The sequence below is a fragment of the Heliangelus exortis genome, chromosome 2 (assembly GCF_036169615.1).
Source record: "Heliangelus exortis chromosome 2, bHelExo1.hap1, whole genome shotgun sequence".
Classification (NCBI taxonomy): domain Eukaryota; kingdom Metazoa; phylum Chordata; class Aves; order Apodiformes; family Trochilidae; genus Heliangelus; species Heliangelus exortis.
Genome location: NC_092423.1, coordinates 133,343,828 through 133,358,768, shown reverse-complemented (window position 1 = coordinate 133,358,768; position 14,941 = coordinate 133,343,828). Strand labels below are relative to the sequence as shown.

The following is a 14,941-nucleotide window of genomic DNA, read 5'->3' as shown; positions in this document are numbered from 1 at the left end:
TGCTTTGTCAGAACCTAGCTGGCACAGACCAGAAGTGTCAGGAGGTGGAAAGGAATGGAAACACCCAGCACAGAATCAGCCTGGATCCAACTACATTTATGAAACCTGGCTTTGTGCCAGCCATGCCAGACCCATGCTCTGTGCCCAACTTTTGCACCTGCCCCACAGCACCACAGGTCCCACGGGGCTCATTAGGTCAGGCACAGCGGGTCCAGCACCCCAGCCAAGTAGCAATGGTCCATTGATACCTGCAGCACTGAGGAACAAGCTGTGTGAGTGGGGAGCACAGAAATCAAATGGTGCTGTGGGGTTTGTGTAGCTGGTACTATGACGAGTTTAACAGACCCTCCCGAACCAGAGCAAAACTCAACTAGAAATTCTTGGTTGCTCCCTTGTTTCATCTTGTCTGTACTATTGGGGTACCCACTTTACCAGCTCTACCATACTGTTGCCGAGTAGAGCTGTGGCTAGAAACAACTAAAAATCCTTTGCTGAAGTTACACTTCAAGACTTCAAGAGCCATCTTCCCAGGACAATGGAAGTGGCATTGCAACAAGAGGCTTTGGAACATGCATCAGATTTTAGAAACACAGAAGAAAAGGAGGGAAAAAAAAAAAGAAGGATGAAAGTAAGAAGTAAGAGTGAGTTATCAAACATTACGGGAAAAAAGAAAACGAAAAAAACAACAAAAAAAGGAAAAACAAAAAGAGGGAGTGAAATGAGCAGGACAAGGTTACTCAAAGCTATATGCAGCGCAGGGAAACGACGGGAGCCTTTGCAGGGAGAAGGAGAAACCCGCCGAGGAAGAGCCTCTCGGCACATCCTCCGGGGGTCCGGGGCGGGCGGGCGCTGGAGCTCGGCGGGGGCGGGGGCGCGGAGCCGGGCGGCGCCAGGGCCGGGCTGCGGGACGCCTCGGCCTCAGCACCCCCTGCGCACCCCAGGCCCGCACGGCCCCGCTGACCCCCGGCCGGCAGCCCTCGCCCCGCCGCACAGGAGGAGCGGGCAGAGGCGGGCGGGCGAGCGGAGGGGCGGGAGGGGGGAAGGTGGGGGGCGGGCGCGCATGCCGCCTGCATATGGCCAAGAGCCCCCGCCGCCCGCCCCGCCAAGACCCGGCCCGCGCCTGCCGGCGGGGGGCCGGCCCGGGACGCGGAGCCGCTCTCCGGGCCCGGCGGCGGGGCGGTATGGCCGCGGGGCCGCGCCGCGGAGGTCGGGGGGGCGGCTTCGACCCGCCGTGCCCGCGACCTGAGCGCGTGTGGGCGGGGTGCGCCCCTGCGCCGGGATAAATAGCGCTTTCCCGCGGCTGACAGCCCGTCCCCGGGGCGCACGGGGGTGCCGAGCCAGCGGCAGCGCTCGTCGGCGGCTTGCGGTCGCTTGGAGGAAAAAGTTGGGGCTCGCGGTCACTCTGCTCTGGGGTTCCGCTCCTGCCCCGACCTGGGCGTTTTAATTTTTCTTTTTTTCTTTCTCGGGGAGAGCCGGAGAAGGGGGAGGACCGGGCAATCCAGGAGGCGAGCGTTTCCCCTCTCTCTCCCTGCAGGGCAGGGGAGATGCTGGAAGCGGTTCTGAGTTCGCAGCGCCCGAGGAGGGGAGCAGGAGGCGTGTGAGCTCCTGCCGGTCCCCGCGGTGCTCCGCCGGTCCCCTGCCTCGCCCGGGGCCGCTCGTTGCCCTTCACGCAGCCGGCCGCCGGCCTCCGCCGCCCCTCGCTGCCGCCGGAGGAGGCTGCCCCACCACAGTGGCCCAGGATGCAGTTTCGCCTCTTCTCCTTTGCCTTAATTATCCTGAACTGTATGGATTACGGTCACTGCCAAGCCGCCCGCTGGAGACGCAGCAAGAGAGGTGAGTCCCATCGCCCGGTCACCCGGGACGCCCGCCCGGGGCGGCGAGCAGAACTGCTTGCGGGGCAGGAGGGGGCTGCCGGAGGATAGCGGAACCGTCTCCTCCCCGCCAAGGAAGGGAGATCCCCGGCAGGTGAGGCGCCGGCAGCGAGCCTCGGGGTGCAGGGCCATGCCGGCGTGGTGATCCCCTCACTGGGGGCTGCCCACCCTCCTCCTGCTGTGGAGGCCGGACCGGGAGCGGGACAAACGGCGTGGACGTCAGCTCTGGTGGGAAAAGACCGGGCGGAGTGGCACAGCTGCCCCACGACCCGCGTGGGGCTGTCGGGGAGTGGGCTGTCTAGCGGTAGCAGCCCCCCGCTGCCCCCACCCTCAGGGCCGGCGGAGCCGGGGGTCTCGCTGGCAGCTGCCCGCGGCTGGACGGGTGCTGCCAGCAACTGCAGGCTGGCCCTCGGCCGTAGCTACCGGGAGAAGAGGCCGGTTTCGCCGCCGTACCTCGTCAAGCAGCCTCCAGCAGCCGGAGGGAGAGCCCCCCAGCAGCCGGAGGGTGGATGTTAGCCCGCGCTACTGAGTCTCGCGTGTCCGTGGGGCGGTCTCGGAGGCTGTCCGCCTTGGACCGTCTTTAGGGTGAGCGGGTTTCCGAGGCAGAACGGTGGCTTTCCCCCCTCCCAGCCCGCGGTGCCGGCACCCCCGGCCGCTCCCCCAGTGCGGGGGCTCAGCCCGCGGGAGAGCGGCGGAGGAGCCAACCGCGCCTTGCCCAGCGCTTAGGGGCATTCCCCGCCGCCAATGTTTGCTCAAACCCCGCAGAGCCTTTTGGAGGAAAAGGAGAGAAAAGGTGCGTTAGGGTTTCATCTGTTTCCCTAAGATGCTGGTGTCGGGATTACCAGAGTTAGGAGTCGGAGCTGAGAAATGTGCCAGTACAGCACCCATGTGGACAAAAAGGTTACTACAGCTCTTCCCCGGCTGTCAGGGCTGGCTGGCTGTGAGGGTGGTTTTGTTTTTTGTTTTTGGTTGTTGTTGGGGTTTTTTGTTGTTGTTGGTTTGTTTGTTGGGTGTTTTGGGGAGGTGGTGGTGGAGGTGATACAACTTCAGTGTAAAATCCTTTTATTATCCATGTATTCGGAATAATTTTGCAATCCTTTTCCATATTATTTTATCAGCCAGATATTCCCTCCCCATTTCTAAAGTGAGCTGAAAATCAGGTGGCTCAGCTGCTGAGAAATTCGCATTTCTGAAAGAATTACACTTTTAATGCAATTATTTGGAAGGAGGGGGAGTTAATATCTCCAGCAATAAGCCAGCACAAATAGTAATAAAACTGAAAGGAAAATAGTCTCTGCTTTCACACACATGTCACCTTCAAAGTTGGTGCAAAAAAAAATTGTAAAGCAATTTAGTTTTGATGGTTTTTCAGCAGATGGTTTCCAGAATTTAATTTCTGTGTGTGTGGCTAAAACGATAGCAGTCCTTTAAAGTGACCAGACTATCTGTGCTAACAAAGGCTATACTGTGTCTTTAATTAAATGTGGAACTACTTAGAGTGCTGGCTAGACAGCGGAGGGTGATAGTGGTATTTCTGCTTTACAACAGAGCTTAAGGATTGCATTGTGGGAGTACTGAAATGAATAGACATCTAACTCAGTTGTGTGAATTGTCCTCCTACAAAAACTTAAGCTGGTTTTAATTGATCTCATGTTTGCTGATTGATCTTAGACCAATTGTTGTGCTTGTTGAACAGTTGGCTTTTCCAAAGGAGATTGATTTAAATTAGTTTTTAGTTTAGTTATTGGATAAATAATGTCATTATTGACAGTTGACTTACTGGTGCTGTTTTGTGCTATCACCTAAGGGTTTTGTTTTGCACTTGGAAGAATGCAGTCTTTTTCAGTTAATAAGTCTAAAGAAGTAAGCATAGCCAGTTCTAAGCACTGAATGCAAAATCTAAGAATGCATTCAAATTATAATAGACATTTGCCATGACACATCCAGTCTGAAGTAATGCTGTCGTACAGGACCCAAAATTCCAATAATTTCACAATTTTTCCATATCCCATCTGCAAATAATCAGGCATTCACTGTGGGGTACTGGCAGTTAAAATTTCTCTGGCATTCTGTTTTGTCTGATTCATGATCTCAGATGCTCCGTAATATCATTTTCTTAATGAAATAAATTTTTTGGCATATATTAAGTCTCTTGTGTGGTAGAAATCAATTGCATTCAGTCTGGAATCATGGGCTAATATCATGTGTAGTTGTTTTTTCTTTTTTAAAGCAGCTAAATGTACAGTGAACTTGTATTACTGTGCAGTAAAACCTGTATTAGAGTCTGTGTGGTTTTGTAGCTGATGTAGAGCAGTAAACAGAGTTTAGTAAATCTGGGGGGACATCCCCAGGTTTCTTCATTCCCTTTCTATTTCAACTTTTTCCCAAACGAAACAGATGCTACATGGCAGTAGAAATGGAATGAAAAAATAAAGGTTTAGAATGTGGTTCTTACCTGGCACTGATTTGTGTTTTGTTAGTCAATGTCACTTTGTTAAAAATTGTTCAGTAAATGCATTACAATACACAGAGTCTGCTAATTCATTGGAGCCCTTAGCTGCTTTTACAGCTCATTGGAATATTTCTTTGCCTAGTTGGCTCAGAGCAGAACTTTATTTCCCTTGAAACACTCCAGAAAAATCTCTGTTTGGAAGTCTTTGTCCTGAGCAGGTAATTATGATTACTTGCCTTTCCTGCAGAAGCTATTCTAAAACTTATTTAAGAGCTACATAGCTTAAAGGTCAGTGATGTGATCTCACAGCTGGCTGAGCCTAAATGCAAGCACTTCCTTTCCCTTTCTTGTTTAGTTATATGACTTGATTTGGCATTTCTATTGGGTATCTACTTGCTTGTTCATTGAAATGAACATTTTCATCTTGAATTCAGATTTCCCCTTAGCAGTCACTACTAGATAAGCAGCTTCATATCTTATCATTTCACTGAACATTTTATTCATGTGCTTGAAAGATGGGTGGCTTTTTCCATGTCTTTGAGACATGGTAAGAACAACTTTCCCAAAGGGTACCTAAGATCAAAATGGGAGCATATAGAAATGAAGTCTGTTGGGCTGGTTTACCACTAGGAGTGATGGTGTTCTGCAAAAGCATTGACAGAAAACAATAAAGGATTCACTGTTAAGAGCTGTCAGAAATTAGATGCTAACAAAATTCCCTGACAAAAAAGTCAATGTGACAGCAGCATCTGCACTGATGAGAGGATTTAATTGTACTACTTGGAAGATCTCTGGAGTTGGTGTGACTGAATGAGAAAGTGTTCCAGCACTGGAATAATATTGACACTGGGAAATTGGAAGCTACCTATATCTAAGAACTCAAAGGAAAAATTGGGGGTGTCAAACACTTAACTATTTAATTCAAAGAGCTAAGGTGCATACTCATTCCTGGATGCTTGCACTCTGTGTTAGATGTACATAAAGAAAGGGGAAATGTCTATGGCAATGACAACAGTAATTGACAGTGGTGATGGGAAAATAACCACAGGCATTTCCATAGGAGGAGTGCCTAGAAAAGGAAATTTCCTCAAGTATTGCTCAGAGCTTACTGTAGCTCCTTGTACGGTGTTGATAGGAGTGTTTATATGTATGGAGGAACACAGTAGCTGGAATCAAAATTACATTAATAAAATCTGTACCATCATATAATAAGATGGGAATATTGACCACAAACAAGTTATCAATGTAGGAAGCTATTACATTTTCAACTAGAAGAAAAACCTGTTCAGATACTGGGGACTGTGACTTAGCTTTTGTAAGTAGATGCTTACCTGGAACAGGGATAATCTTGAAACCTGTCTCAGTTGGATTGTGTGGTCATGCTTTGGGAAAGATTGAGGATTTGGGCATTAGGGAAAAGGAATCTGTGCTGGAAATACTTGATTGAAATAAGTACCATAGCAGCTTTTACAAGCATGATGCTAAGTACAGAAGAGGAATTTTACCCATTTCATCCTCCTCTCTTCAAACTTGAAATGTGTTTTATATTTAGAGGACAGTTAACTTCTTGTTTGCAGGTTAAAGTTTAAAATCTTGTGAGGAAGCTGTGCTTTGAAATACTTATTTCCCTCAGGTGTTACATTAAATGCTTGTAACAGTATTTATAAAGGAACCAAGACATGTCAACACTTTCTGAAATAGCTGCCCTGCTACTTGTGACTGTAGTGAAGCTTTGGAGGCTGCTTTCTGTTCCTTAGCCCCTTACTACTTAGGGTAGTTATTAGACTTTCTTTATATACACATTGTTAGCAGTGTGAGAACCCTATAAAACTGTAACCATTGAGGAGTCAAAACTTTGGATACTCATGCCCTATTATCCAGTAAACCTGAGAAAATTTCTTAAGCTAAAATATTAGCAGAAGTCAAAACCTATTTGTGAATGACTGAATACCAACCTAGCTACTGATTCAGTGTTCCTGAGGCTAACTGGTGCTTTAGTTGACTGTGAAGATTTGAAGAAGAGATGCTCAGAACACCAAGGGCAGGATTCATCATGAAAACAGACACCTCAGTTTAGGTGCTTGATCCAGTTTCTTGACGTAGGTTTCTAGTGCTGCTCGTGGTATTTAAATGTTATCATTTTGTTCTTGTCATGTACGTAACCTTCTTGAGCAACCAGAGGCCAGGCAAGATTGACTGCAGCAAGTCTTGTGCATCTGACACACTTAGGTGTGTCCTGGCCCATTATTGTGGAAACTGGAAACTGGAAGCATGTGCTAGCAGAGTGTGTATGCTTTTCCACGTCTGTATCCATCCCTCAGACAGGACACTTGGAGTTAGGATACTGGTCTATATGGCTATGTCTGGCCAGACCTTCTAAGTATATTATTGTATTATTTTGTATTAAAACCTGCAGGAAGATTTACAGTGTGATGAAGGACCTATATTTGACTGTTTGATAAACTTGGGTCTTTTTGATATTTTCCCTTTTTGGAGGGAATGTGTGCTATCCAAAGCTTGGCTGAAATCTGTTACTAGAGCTGTTCAAAATGCATGACAAATACCAGAAGTGAGGTTGTACACTAATATGGGGAAGCAAAGATGATAACAGCAAGAATGCAGTTTCTCACTTCAATGTATCATTTACAGTATACAAAGCAGCATAATTACCATGGTAAAGTATGCTAGCATGGTGGTATTTACATAAGCAGCTCTTAATGAAAAATATGACATTATTTAAAATCTGGAAAGTGGAAGTTGTGTTCACTATCAAAATTCAAGGCATAAAGAAATAAACAATAGTTTTTCTGTAAGCTATTTCTTTGTTCTTTCCTTTGTTTTTTTTTCTTTTTCCCTTTTTCTTTTCCCTTGCTACTTCTGCCAAGAGTCTGACTGTCCCATGGAGGTCTGCATTTCATTTCTCATCATCTGGCTATTTTTTTAAAAACAAAAAAATCTTAGCTAACCATAGATTATAGGGGACTGTCTAGTCAAACCTGCAGATCATCACAGGTTGTAGATTTTTCCCAGTGCACTGTACATCAAACTCAGAAGCTTAAAGCTGACCATAACAACCCTTGTCAAAAATGCATTCTTGCTTATAAACTCCAGGGGTGGGATTCATGTGACTACATGTAAATATCTGCATCATAAATGTCTTCATTTTCTTTTATAACTCATTTAGTGGTACTCAGCACAGTCCATGAAGCTGCTGGTAGTTAACTCATCCTACAGTAGATACCTGCTCTTGATCATATAAACCACACCCCAAAGTCAATAAATATTAAAGATTAATTGATTGCCTCTATCTACAGTAGAAGTGTAGTTCAGATGTACACATCTTCACTGCTAGCCCTTTAAGTAAGCTGAAATAACTCTGAAGAAGGGATCTACCACATCCAATATTCTGACCTTTTATTAAAATTATGTCAACTTTAACAGATACAGTCCTTGAAATGTATACCTTTTCTCATATTAGAGATTTATTTAGTTTCAGGTATTTTTAATACTAAATTAAATTACTCAGGCGTGCCCTCTCTTTTCACCTCAAAGTTTTGTTTGAGCACAGTTGGAGAACCTTCTGTGTTTGTCTAGGCTCCAAGTATTTGCTAATCCTTTTCTGAGTGAAAAGCATGACTTCATACATGTTGGCTGTTAATAATGCACAAATCTAACAGCTTGATCCTTTCATCATGAAATGTTTTAGGTACCAAAATTAGGTGCTGCCATGGTTTGTATACTCATTGTCTTTGTAGTACTTGTTTAGCACATGCAGTGCTTTGGGAAGGATCTGTTGGGTTCTGCAAAGTCACCCTGTGCATGCAGGGTTAACTCTGTCCCTTTTTGAGGCAGTGCTTAAAACTTTTAAAATATCTTCACAAGTAATTTTTTGTGTAAAGCATGGAATAGTCTGGTGATAGGACTTTTTGATATTTTGATTCAGACTACTACATTTTAGGAATTAGTTCCAAGTGGGTCTTGTTCCTTAGCAGATGCAGAATTTGGGTCATAGAGTTATTTCTCCTCTTTACATGTTGACTTTGTCCAACCAGGTCTTACATATGACCCACTTATTGACCAGAATTTATTTTTGTAATTGTTGAACTTGATATATCTGTGGGAGGTAAGATAACATGGGAGCCTGTCTTGAGAATAACGTGATGCAGGAACATTTCTCTGTGTTTGGCAGTTGCATTTCTTAGAGGGTTTACTATGATATGGACAGTTCTTGTCCATTTTCACCAATACTTTTTCAAAACTAAGTGGAGAAAAGAAGTCAAAAGGGAACAGGGTGGTGGTCTCTACATTGTACGCTCCCCCAAAAGCAAATGATGGTGCAACACTGTGCCGAGCATTAGCAGAAACAAGAGTGAAAGGCTGCATCTGACAGACATTTTAATTAGTGTCACCTTTCCAATGCCATGATTTTCTCTATCTCCTCTTCATGCAGTGGAGGTGGGGGAAAGGAGGAATTACAAGAATCTGGTGTTTGTACATAATCAGAATTCAGAACACTCATTTGATGTGAAAGCTGATGCTCTGACCATGCACTGGAGATGATGACTGTAACCTATCTAAAATGATGGAGTACCACAATACATTCCTCTGTAGATCTACCTCTGAAACTACAGGGTCTGAGACCTTAACCATATTTCTCTGCTTTGGGATTGCTCCCGCTTTGCACCTTGATTTCAAAGCCATACATATCTCTGACCTTTATTTATCAAACTGTGATTCATAGAGCAGATGCTGCCATTTTCTGGAGCTGTACAGTTCACACTGCCTCATCCCTGTGTTTGTACTTAAACACTCATGCATGCAGTGCTCCAGTGAATGTATCTTAAATGCTTTAATCTTACTCTATTTTGATGCAATTGCTTGGTGCTTAAATGTGAAGTTTCAATTTCAAATTTCTTTTTAGGTGGTAGCATGCAAAAGACTGGTAATTAAAATTCCTGGCCTTTCCTCTTGCTTTTGGGACTTGAGTATACAAGCTACAAGTATACAAGAGGTGATTTTTTTTTTTTATTTTTTTTTAAGGGAAAACAGAGAAATAACTGGCATTTTAGGTACAGCTGATGAGCAGTGCGAAAAATGTTCATGCTCTTTGCTTCCCTGTAAGAGGAGAAACATCTTTTGATAGCAGGCAGTTTGCAAATTTTGGCGTGCAGTAATGAAACAGTTACATTTTTCTTTTTGAAATACTAATTTCACTAAAGCTAAATACTTGATATATATGTAAGACTTTGTCATTTTAGGAAGCAAAAAAATTTACTCTATCTGCTGTCATTCCTTTTGTTTTGGTTTGGTTTTATGGGATGGTGTTTGTATGACTAAGAAGGAAAGTGTAAGTAACTACAAGTAATATTTAGAAGAGTCATGCAGTTCTGTAATTACATTTCAAAATAAACACTCTAATTGAATTATGAGGAGGGCAACAGCAAATCTCATGTACATTTAACATAGATCCAACCCATGAAAATCCTTCTAGTTTGATTGTCTGTTTTCAAAAGCTAATTTTTGTTTTTTAGGATTTAAAAAATGTAAATCTAAAAATAATCCAGAGCATATGGTTTAGGGATTACAAGTCTCAAATTTACCTTGCAGAAACTTTTATCTGGGTTTTTTTTTTTTTTGAGAATTGTCAAGATTTTCTCCATCTTGATGAAAACCAGACCCAAACATAGATGTAGTGAAACAGAGAAAGGGGCCTAAAAGATAAATAGTGTTTGTGATGTTGGCTTTTAGGTACTGCCTAAAACTGGTGCTTTTTTTAAAAATCACTGTGCAGTTGCATGAGCACTAACGTCCAAGTAGACCATGTGCAGCAATCAGGACAATGTCTGTGCCTTTCTCTATATCCAGGGAAACATGTACTGATTTACACTGCAAAGGGACAGCAGTATCTGAGTTAGATAATTGCAGTGATGCGACAAAATATAAACTTCCTGATCCAGACATATTATTTTCCTTTTTTAAGTTGAAGCCCTGGCTGAAATATGTTACAGAGGAATATATGCTCTGCACTCATGTATGGTCTTTTCAGCCGTATGGTTGCCACCTTTGAAATACCAAAAAAACCCCAAACTAGCCACATCAGACAAATGGCTGTTGTGCATGCACAGATTAAGCTGCACATGTAGAGCAGCCCTGACAACTCCCAGTGAGTCCATGCTAAAACTTGCTGGGCAAATTGGAAAGCACTGAAACAGCAACACTTACTGAGTTGCTCTTCTTTCTTTCTTGAATTACTACAAAAATGTTGGTAGGTGTGATATATTTTCATTTGAGATTTACGGACTTATGTAGTGATTCCACTGACAAGTATGCAGCTGGGATGCTTTTGAATGGAAACTAAAGTCTCATAATTTTTCACTTTGTTGAGACAGTACTAAAGGATCCCCACTGAAGTGAAGCCCTGGAGCACTGGCCCTGCTTACAACATAACCTCTGAATTCAGGATGTCAGAGCAAAATCTGTCCTGGATTTCCCTTCATGAGTAGAAATATTTTTTGGCTTTTCATTACAGGTAGTTCAGACCTATTTTAGGTCTAGTTTTAGACACAGAATTGTCATGGTTGGAAAAGACCTCTTAGATCACCACATCCAACTGTCAACACCCGCACCCCCCAAAAAAATGTAAAAAAAAAACCCAAACCACCCAAAAAAACCCCTATCACTATGCCCAACTAGAGCATGGAGTACCATGTTAACATGAAGTGCTGTGGTCATGGAATCAGTTTTGGCTCAGCAAGAGTAACTTTGACTTTACAGGATCAGTGGTGCACCCAAGGTGCTTTAGGTTGTGTTCCCAGCACAGCAACACAGGAGCCACCTGGGTTTATATTAGTTAAAGCTATTGCCAGTTATTGGAAAATACTTATAAATGGCCTCCAATCTGAGATGCTTCACTGTTTTGAAGGGACCTAAAACCAAAGAACATTTCTGAAGGTGCTTGCTTATTTATCTGACCTCATGGAATACTTTCATCAGGAGCATTCTTAGGAGGTGATCCTCTCCAGAATAGTCAGTCTTCTCTTCTGTGTTTGTTTGAATGGTCTCTTGTGAGGAGAATTGATTTTCTGAGGGATATCCAAGGCAAGACACCCTTTGGTGTTGGATAGTCCTGTGCCTTTGCTATTGGGCTCTACTCCTGTGTCAGCAGCTGATGACAGAGCAGTTCTTCATCTTGGGTTCCTTGCCTGAGCCATCAAAAAGATACCTGGCCTACATGCATCTTTCTTCGTGATTTGTAAGATGTTCAGAAACTACTAATTATCCTTGGGCAGGCAGCCTTTTTTGTGTCTGTGTTGTATGCCTGATATGGTTTGGTCTGGGAAATCTGCCTCAGGTAAGAGAGGAAGTCAGAGAGGTTGCTTTCCTTGTTAGTCTTTCCACATGTAAAACTCTTGGTTGATACACGTGTGCATCAATGACAAAGATAATAAAATATAAATCCCTGTTTTATGTAAATGGTAAGCAGTCTTACACTATGAAAAAGTTAATACTATGGCAGTCTGGGAGTTAAAATTTAAAGCATCTGATTGAAATGGTGCCTCTTGACAGATGCTTTGGCTTCCAACTGTATTTGTCAGAGCACTATGGCAGTATGCTGGAGTGCAGCAACCTCAGTGATGCTGAGATGACAGTGGAGCATGATTTCTTGTTTGTTTTAGGAAACATTTGTAGCTGTTGCTAGAAAGTTAAATAAGAAATATCCACACCGCTTTTGTAGTGTTTAAAGTATTTCTTTATAAAGCTGACTTTGGTTCAAGTATACTGTGGTTTGCCTTTTTTTTAATTTTTTTTTTTTTTTAGTAGAGATTGTTGTAGAAGCATAAAAGTATGAACTGCTTCAGTGCAATTTGGTGTGAAATTGAGAAGCAAATCTACAGAATCTTACATTTGGGTGAACAGAACCTGTAGGCCACCTAGTGCTACACAGTGTGTGTCTCTACTGCTGTACACATGGGCAGTGGTAGAAATACAGAGTTCTTTTGAAGGTTTCAAATGAGCAAAACTGACACAGGGTAGAAGAGGAAAAGGAGGTGCAGGATAAGCTTGTGATTAATAGCTTGGGACAAAGTTTGGTATCAGACCTCCAGTTTTGATTCTCAGACTTGTCCTCACTCTCTGGATTATGCATCCTTTCTGTGTTGAGGGCGTATACTAGCACAAAACCCCAGCATTTGCTCCATTGCAAATAGCACAGTTCAGGCTCATCTGTATCTCTCTCAGCAAGAAAGTAATCAATTTTTTCCTGTTATCTTCCTGTATTTGTGCTGCATATGCTCTGCCCATCTTTCTTTTGCATAATCTCTGCAACCCAATACAGAAACTTCCATGTTTTTTGTCAGATGGCATCTAGTTTTGCACCTTTGAGTACAAAAGAATATCGTCTGCTTTTCTGTTAAAAATATCTTGTTGTTTACATCTAGTGCCAGCAGCATTCTGGAAATTACCCCCCATCCAGTCGGGCTTCAACAGGCTGGAGAATCAACAGGAACCTCATAAAGTTCAACATGTGCAAAGTCTTGCACCGGGGCAGGAACAACTCCATACATCAGTAGATGCTGGGGGCCACCCAGCTGGAAAGCAGCTTGGCAGAAAAGGCCCTGGGGGTCCTGGTGGACACTGTTGAACCTCAGCCAGCAAGGTGCCCTTGCTGCAAGGAGGACTAATGGTGTTCTGGGATCATTAGGAGGAGCTTTTCCCTTCTGCTCAGTGCTGGGGGTGCACACCCAGAGTGCTGTGCCCATCTCTGGGCTCCTCAGTAGAAGAGAGGCATGGACATACTGGAAGAAATTCCACAAAGCACCACAAAGATGATTAAGGGACTGGAGCATCTCTTCCATGAGGAAAGACTGTGAGAACTGTGACTGTCCAGCCTGGGAAGGGACAAGGGGAATCTCATCAATGTAGCTGAAGGGAGGGTGCAAAGGGCACAGGGTCAGGCTCTTCTCAGTGGTGCCCAGTGTCAGGACCAGAGGCAATGGGTACAAAGTGGAGGTTCCTTTTGAGTGTCAGGAAGCACTTTTTACTGTGAGGGTGACTAAGGCTGTGGAGTCTCCATCCTTGAAGATAGTCAAAAACCCTCTAGGACATGTTCCTGGGCAGCTGCATCTAGGTGGTCCTGCTTGAACTGAATGATTTGACCAGATGACCTCCAGAGGTCCCATCCAACCTCAACCTTTTTGTGAAATGTGCTCTGGAAAAGGATCAGGTACCTAGCTTGTGCCTGATTGATTTTAGTAACAGTCACTTGTAGAGATGAAACCTGGAGAGTCCAGTCCCTGTAGGAACTGTGACATGTGACCGAGTTATGTGCAGCTGCAATCACCCTAACTTTGTTGGTGTACTGAGATCAACTCAGAAGCCTCCTGGTATTTAGCAGTGCCACAGAACTTCCTGACTCAGTCCCTTTCTCAACAAGACACCCCTTCTAGCCAAAATCTTGAAATAGCACCTGCTTCACTTCTTACTTCCCTTCTTTTATGCACACCCATGCAAAAAAAAGCTGATGGTACACAGCAGAAATGGAAGGTAGGATGTGAAATCAAAGGGAACATGAAAAATGAAGTTTGTCTGGGTGATCTAAGCCATTTAAAGTCATTATAAAAATAAGATTCTGTATTATGTTAATTTCACATCATCTGAGTTCCTAGCTCCCTCTTTTCTTTCTAAATATTTACAAATACCAAGGAGTGCATTAGGAATGGAATGGTTAAGATACCAAATCTAACTCTGGTCTCACTCATTTTGTTGTAACTGAGGGTAATACCAATCTGTCTCAGTTCTGAAGTGGTGCTTCCTCTGCTTTATTGTCTCGTGCAGTATTACTGTCAGATCCTACAGAAAGAATGAAAGTCAGGCACTTCTTTATTTTGAGAGCTGTAGTTCACTTTGCTAATGCTGTATTTGAGAACTCAAACTGATTTTCATTACTTTTAATTCTTTCCATCAGCCTCCTGGAAAAAGCCTTACTGCTTCCAACTTTTATTTCAGTTATTGTAACATTAGCAGTGGCATCAATATGTAGGGTTTTTTTTTTTTTTCAGCTTTTGGAAAAGGGCTGAAATGTGACTCTATTAAACCTGAATCTGAAGACAGACTTGGTTTCATATTGTTTTCTCTTAATAGCTTTCCAAGCAGCCACTAAGTGAAACTACTGCATATTGAGCCTGGTGTAATATGAGGCTCATTGGGTAAAATAACATTAGTCTGTGCTACTTAAACACACTGTGGAAGGCTTAAGAAGCAGAGGAAGGAAAATATTTGAAGAGCTCAACTGGATGTGGTCGAATACAAGTAATGTCACCTGAGAAGGATTAGGATTTGCCAAAGCTTGACCTGAACGAAGACCTCCATTTAGGGCTTGTGTTCCTACCAGATCAGCTGCAGTAGTTTTTCCATGCACGATTTTCAACCAACAGTCATAGAGTGAAAGAGTCTAGTGATTTACTTGGCTTCTGTGTCTCAGCTGCTGTAAAGTTAAAAAAAAAATAAAAAAAAAAATCCCAGTTTAACATTCTTTCTCCTTATTAGCTGCAGCTGGCATTTTCTAATTACTAAAGTCTTAACATTTTTTTCCATCTACATTCTGTTGCTTTTATCCTAG

The 14,941-nt window shown here is 43.6% G+C and overlaps 1 protein-coding gene across 1 annotated transcript in view; it reads left to right on the top strand.

Moving 5' to 3' along the window:
* Window positions 1-1,603: 1,603 nt before the first annotated feature.
* RSPO2 (R-spondin 2) overlaps window positions 1,604-14,941 on the top strand; it is a 108,090-nt gene continuing 94,752 nt past the window's right edge. Inside the window, exon 1 of the mRNA XM_071738206.1 lies at window positions 1,604-1,833. Coding sequence (XP_071594307.1) covers window positions 1,740-1,833 — 94 coding nt within the window. The 5' untranslated portion in view covers window positions 1,604-1,739. The remainder of the gene's footprint in view (window positions 1,834-14,941) is intronic.